This window comes from Cariama cristata, unplaced genomic scaffold (assembly GCF_000690535.1).
Source record: "Cariama cristata isolate BGI_N322 unplaced genomic scaffold, ASM69053v1 scaffold11577, whole genome shotgun sequence".
Taxonomy (NCBI): Eukaryota; Metazoa; Chordata; class Aves; order Cariamiformes; family Cariamidae; genus Cariama; species Cariama cristata.
Genome location: NW_009624967.1, coordinates 32025 through 39054, shown reverse-complemented (window position 1 = coordinate 39054; position 7030 = coordinate 32025). Strand labels below are relative to the sequence as shown.

Here is a 7030-nt window from a genome sequence, read left to right as displayed (position 1 = left end):
GCCTCAGAATGAAGGACATCTCACTGGAGAAAGTGTCGCAAGAACCATTCTCTGACCTGACTTCAAGGAAGCCTGTGCAGTGCTGTCTGTCAGGCTGTGGATCACAAACCCCACAGCTGTATTTCCTAGAACCAGAATCACATGCATGGATCCACAATGTAGTCACTGGCCACATCTGTTTTACCCGCAGGTCCACCCCCAGCTTAAGTTCATTGTCACAAATGACCCCAACTCCTGCAGATGAGCGACACACTGCACAGGAAGCACTGAGAACCCCCTGGGCAGAACGCATCAATGCACTAGGTAGAAAGCTGCTGGAAACTGTACTCTCTGACAGTTATAGGCAAAAAAGAAAAAAAAAAACCCTAATCAGAAGTTAGCTGGCATTGGGATAGACACGGTCTCTGTGAACAAATACACTGTAAGTAAAGGCCAAGTAAAGACCACCAATGGAAGGTCCCCATGAAAATAAAGAAAGAGAAATCCAAATTACATATGCCAGTGACAGCCACAGGGGCTCCAATTTTTTTAAATTTTATTTAATCAAAGTTAAGACGTGGATAAACATAAATACAGCACAGGTACTTCAGATCATTCTTCATATTTGTGTACAGACAGACTGATGGATGTAATCCCAATGAAACCTGCAGTCAATGAAGTGCATACAGCCTTCCCCCCACACACACAAAAATAAAACCCAATTAAAAAAAAAAGAACAAAACAAACCCACACAGACAATCTCAGCACACACTCTCATTACAAATGATTCATACATAAATAGGTAGAGGGTGCAAACAAGCTAATATGCGAACATGTATAACCTCTCGTTAATGAAAAAAAAACAGAAGCAGCCATAATGATTAAAATACATTCAGTTACTGATAACTAGTTGTGCCATACAAGGCATTATCAAAAAAAGGAAATTGTGCTGCAGAGAAAAGCTATATACAACAAGAAAATAAACTGCAAAGTTAACGCATGCATGTTTTATCCTGGAAAAGCACAGCCCTCCAATATTTTCTCCACAGTTGTTATAAAAGCCCTCTGCACTCAACTAAAATTAAAATGATCTTAAAGGATAATACTTGTAAAGTTTACTTAAGTCTTCAGCCACAGAAAACTGCAATGAAAATAAATGTTCAGAGTCATTTTCAAAACAAAAAAAAACCAAAAAATCTATTCATCTGATGACATGCATGATTAAAAGGTCTAGGCAAGATACACTGCTCTACGTTCCTGATGACTAAGGAAAAAAGCTCAAGTCAATTTAATCTGCAGATGGTCAGAGGATTTTTGTATTCCAGCAGAAGCAGCAGTTCAGATCTTCTGGATCTTTTCCCCAACAACTACAGGATTCTCTTTTCTGATTTTCTCAGCAGCATCAGCTTTGTAATTGTAAGAGCAACTGTGTACATCTGAATAACGGTGCATACCACAGTAAACGTTTCCACACCGACATTCAAACCCTGTGGACAGAAATACTAGCTTAGACATTTCAACATTCTTAATTACACTGGTTTGTTTTAAATCCTGAATGTGTTCACTCACTAGCAATAAATTTCAGTCACCAGTGTCAATTAGGCAAATGGCCTCCGCTGCAGAAAGCGTAAGAATCACAAATAATACATTTTAAAGCAACTACAGTAAGATTTGACTTTGTCATTCCTTCCTATCACAGGATACACTAGCACAAAACATATTCCTAGAGACCTCATGCTATTTTTCTTTATGAATCTTCACCCCACAAAACTCAAGTTTTCTTAGGCCCTTTCACTGAACCACTACAAAACTGGTTAGTGAATGGCATTAAACCACCATCCAATTCCTTAGCTAAGCAGGCTTCCAAAAGGGAGTCTTTGGAATTATGAACTTCACTTAAAGACAAGAAGTTGAAAAATAAAATTATATATGAATGACTAAATCTAGTTAAGTGCCAGCTGAAAGCACCTTTGGCCAAGTTTTATTTCAAATCAACAACACTGAGATGACCATGCCCCATTTCCCCCTTAAGAGAACCTTTCAAAGGTCCAAAGCTTAAACAAGTCTAAGAAAAATAAAATCAGTATTTCTTACCAGTAAGTCCAACCTTCTTCCTGCACATGAAACAACGATTCTTTTTCTGTTTTGGTTTGTCAAGAGACTTGTCTTGTTCATCAGGTGTAGGCTCTGCATTCTCTGACACTGAAGCTAACATTAAAAAAGTTAGTAAGAACAACGGAAAAAAACATCCGTCTCTTCCCCTTCCTCTGTTTAAGTCATACAATAATCTAAAGCCCATGTTGCAAATTTAGGTTCTGAGGTTAACCATGTTACTGCAGCTTCCATGTCTGAAGCGTAATGGACTCTCCATTCTCAGTAGTGGTACTGGAACACTCTCCTCCTAGACCTTCAACATAGTTTAAGGAGAGAATTCACTGAATGCTCATACAAAGTCCACAATACAAAAAATACCATAAAGGAAGAGAATAATTAAAAATTAGGTTTAAGAGTAAGATTCAGTGCTGTCAGATTTGCGAAGAGAGTCCAACACCCAAGTGTTTCCCCACCAGTGTTACTAGTCCAGTTCTGAAAATCTGCTTGTAAGAAGCATTGTATTTATTAGCATCAGTTGAGTAAAACACTCCCTTTCAAATACTGAACCAACATTATTTTTGCTGAAGGCTGCAGTACTGAGGCCACACAAAATGCAGCGTTTCAGAACAACCTCTACCACTGTGACGCTGCTGCTCTTGCACACCTGGAAAAAGCCTACACAGGGGCTAGTCACTACCTGGGGTGAGATACCATTAGCTCAGTATACACAGACATACTGTGAGGAAGTACACTATCCTGAAAACCAGAAGGAAGTAGGTAAACACTTTATTTTAAAGACACTTTTGCTAGGACAACTTTCAACCTACTTCAATATTATCTCACATCTGAAAGAGAGAGGTTACAGGTTGTGTGGGAGAATACAAACAAGTAATGGTAGTAGTTGCCTGACCCAGGTAAAAATAGAAATTGGCTGGTTTTCCTCAAGTATTTGCACATTCCTTACATTACAAAACAGAAATAGAAACCAAAAAACCCAACTTCATTTCAATAAGGGCTAAGAGCCAATCTCTGCCTACCTCTCTGCCGTTACTAGCTCACAGCAGGACAAGTCTCCAGTGAATAAGGTACATAGAAGCTAGGAGTATTTGCAGCAAAGATGCAAAGAATGAACACAAGCTCCAGCTAGGAGGAACGTCAACGAAAGCAGAGCTAGAAACAATGCTGTAAAGAAGGCAATACAACAGCAGGCCCAGACATTTGTCAGGGGGAAAGCTGAAGACATGTCTGTGCAGCTGGACTCTTGTTAGGCAAAGACCATCAGATGCAGTTCTGTGCTAGTTCTACGCCAGCTGACTGCTATTCTGCATAACAATTCTGGTGGGGTTTTTTCCTGTGCTGATACTCCGATGATTTTTTTTTTTGGAAAGGAAAGGGCACTTTCCATTTTTGCAATATATGAAAACACTGTAGTCTGTACCAAGCAACATCAATGGGTAGCAAAATACCTGACCACCAGCTGACTTTGCCTGAGTGGACAGTATATTCCAGAGGTTAACCTAGCCAAGACAGTTATACATAGTTTATCAAATCCTTGTGCTGGTTTTGGTTGTGATAGAGTTAAATTTTCTTCACAGCAGCTAGTATGGGGCTATGTTTTGGATTTGTGCTGAAAACAGTGTTGATAATACAGAGATGTTTTCGTTACTGCTGAGCAGTGTTTACATAGAGTCAACGCCTTTTCTGCTTCTCACCCCACCCCACCAGTGAGTAGGCTGGGGGTGCACAAGAAGCTGGGAGGGGGCACAGCCAGGACAGCTGGACCCCAACTGACCAAAGGGGTATTCCATACCATATGACGTCATGCTCAGCATATAAGGCTGGCGGAAGTAGGAGGAAGTGGGGACATTCGGAGTGATGGCGTTTGTCTTCCCCAGTAACTGTTATGTGTGATGGAGCCCTGCTGTCCTGGAGATCGCTGCACACCCACCTGCCCACGGGAAGTGGTGAACAAAGTCCTTGTTTTGCTTTGCTTGCACGCATGGCTTTTGCTCTACCTATTAAACTATCTCAACTCAGGAGTTTTCTCACTTTTACCCTTCCGATTCTCTCCCCTCCCATCCCACTGGAGGGGAGTGAGCAAGTGGCTGAGTGAGGCGTAGTTGCCAGCTGGGGTTAAACCATGACAACCCTTTGGAAATCACCATCCATGTTACAAGCACAGCTTTTCTTTGTCCTGAAATTTATAAGAGTTGATAGCTTGCAAAAAAGGTTCAATGGCTTTAAATGGCTGTTAAAGGGCACATTTCTGAGTGGACAGATAATACCCAAAGGTTTGCAAGATAAGAGTCAAAAGCAGTAAGGAATAAAAAATGTGAGATAAGTATCAGAAGTGGTAAGACTTACTAAAGACTTACCAAGTTTTACTAAAGAGCCTCTGTAACTATTAGCCAAACTTAGGAAAAACTGGCACTGTTCCCTGCATAACAAGGCTCTCCAATACATACATACTTACATTTTCTTTGTGCATATGGCTCTCACATTAAAAAGGTTTAAAAATATTTAAGGGCTGCTGCTCACAGTACAACTGAGTGGGAAGATTCTTCTACTGCTGCCACGAGTCACTTTGTATCTACTGTAGTAACCAGAAATTTTAGATCTCAATTTGCTTTTGCATGGAAGCCTGAGGTTTGACTCAAAATCCTCTATGATAATCATGAATACCCCAACCACTAAGCCACCTTTAGATGACAAAGTGCCAGTGCTTAGTGTTCTGTGTATAAGCTAGCTGTGATGAACGCAACAGAAAAAAGCCAGGTAAAATGCAATACCACCCAGTTCGCAGCTCGCAGGAAACATGTTGCAGCCACTCCCAGCTGCTGTACTTTGTCTGGATTCCAGGATGCTGCTGCCTGCTTTGCTTGAACTGATTTCCCTCCCTTCCCCCAGCCCCAGCTCTGCCTTTAGCAGGAGAACAAAACCACTAGCAGCACCAGTACACAAGCTGCCAACTAACCAAAAAGGAACAAAGCTTGAACATACACTCATTTTTCTGGAGCTGACAACTTGGGCTGGCCACTAGGAGTTCCCTGTTTTACAGTGCATGTTCTTAGCTGATCAAAACAAGCAGAGCCTGGATTTCCTCCTAAAGACAGAAAGCTTCTGCTACTGCTTTGCTTGTGCCAACCCTGCTTGAACTTCAGCGTACTCCATCTGACCGTGAGAACAGCACCAGCAAGACAGAGAGCACTCCAGTCCTTGCATCCCTGCAGGCACAACACAGAACTCCGTGCATTTGCTGAAAGGCTCCTGATGCCTCATCTGTTCTCTCCTCTCTCCTACTCTGGATATTTTACATCTGTCACCCCTGCATCACTAGGCAAAGCTTCTCAAAGAAAAAGGTTCCTCATGTGTGAACAGCTATATTCACCTCTCAAGTGCATCGGATCAGACCTAGGAAGAAGAATCCCCACTCCTCCAGAGGAATGAAGTGTGAAGTTAATCCTAAGCAGCAGATCACTACTTCCTTACATTTTAACACTAAGCTGAAGTAATCAGCCTATATTACACTGTTTGTGTGTTAGGAAGAGGCAAATTAAATAAGAGCACACTTACCCACAGAATCTAGTTTTACATCTTTCTCATCAATGTTTCCTCGCTCCCTGGATCATTCATCCAGTAAACCAGGATATCCTACATTATTTTCTACACTTGTGTCATAATCATAGTCTAACTCCCAGTCCCTGGCACTGTCACAAAAATCTGAAGTATCCATCAATTCCTTTCCAGTACTGTATACCGACCTGGCCCTGATAAGGTCCACTGAAGCTGATGCCATTGGTTGAACAGCATTCACCTTAGGTCCAGGTTATCGCCACGTAAAATTCTGTAGCAACTTAATCGTTTTCATATCAAGTTATTTAAACTTAGTCAGCGTCAGCAATGACTGAATTAAACTGTTTTACCTCACTAAAAACCTAGATGAGCACAAAACCAGGTGACTTCATTCAGAAGAACAGCCGTGTATCTTTTAGCCAGTTATTCAAATCTTAGTTTGTATTTTGATTTTTCAAAATAGTAACCACATCATATTACAAGACTGATTGCATTTTGTAATGCTAACATACAGACCTCTCCGATGCACAATGAGTTTGAAAATCAAAGTGGCTGTTTTGGTTCTCAAGTTTTCAGCCTCGAGAGCCCACCCATTAATACAATTTATACTTTTAGCCCTATGTTCTCGAGTTTTAAGATCTTCATGAAGTACATGGTGAAGTGCTCCTGCCTTTCACGACAAGTTTCATTTACCTTTAAAAACCTCCCTGAAATACAAAGCATGAATCCTAACCTGGATGGTTTTAAAGTCATTAATCCTAGAGAAGTGAAGCACCTCTTTATCCGCTTGCAAGCTTGCTGGGAGGCAGCCTCATTAATCCCCTGGCTAACAAATAAGGAATCCTGACTAGCTAATCCTAACAGGGCCGTAATGTTGAGCAAAAGGTACAACAGCCCATGAGGCAATCTAAAATGAGCTGGAGAGATGCTCAGCACAGAAGACAGCTGCTAGAAAAGCTGGATTGTACCTTAATGAGTTTCATTTTAAATCACCTTTAATGGTATGTTCATGACATTCAAGAACATTAAAGTAAAAAAAAAATTCTATTAGCCCCTATCTAGCATCTGGGCTTTCTGCAGTGTTCTATACCTACCAGCACTATCATACAATCACTAAATGCAAAATGTACATTCATTAACATTCTATAATTTTCCTCTATTTCTTTCGCAACGAGTAAATCCAATGAAGACAAACAAATCTGAACTGCTCTTCGGGATTTTTCTCCCTTTGCAGTTTTAGCTTGTCTGAAAACAGCACAGGCTGTGTGCACACAGCTCAAGTCCCATTTACATGTCTGCTTTAAAAAAAGCAATAATAGTAATCTAAGAAAGCTTAACAGTCACCCAATCTTTCATTCACTGTTACTGTAGTGTAATAAGTCCT

General features: G+C 40.8%; 1 protein-coding gene across 5 annotated transcripts in view; it reads right to left on the bottom strand.

Annotated features, from left to right (window-relative positions):
- Positions 1-489: 489 nt before the first annotated feature.
- The window catches only part of ZFAND6 (zinc finger, AN1-type domain 6), a 35753-nt gene continuing 29212 nt past the window's right edge, over positions 490-7030 (bottom strand). For 4 of the 5 annotated variants that reach the window (XM_009703409.1, XM_009703410.1, XM_009703411.1 and 1 more), the window contains 2 exons: positions 2074-2187; positions 490-1466 (listed from right to left, as the gene is read on the bottom strand). In XM_009703409.1, the coding sequence (XP_009701711.1) occupies positions 1318-1466; positions 2074-2187 (263 nt within the window). In that variant the 3' untranslated portion in view covers positions 490-1317. The remainder of the gene's footprint in view (positions 1467-2073; positions 2188-7030) is intronic. The other variant, XM_009703413.1, reaches the window with a different exon arrangement.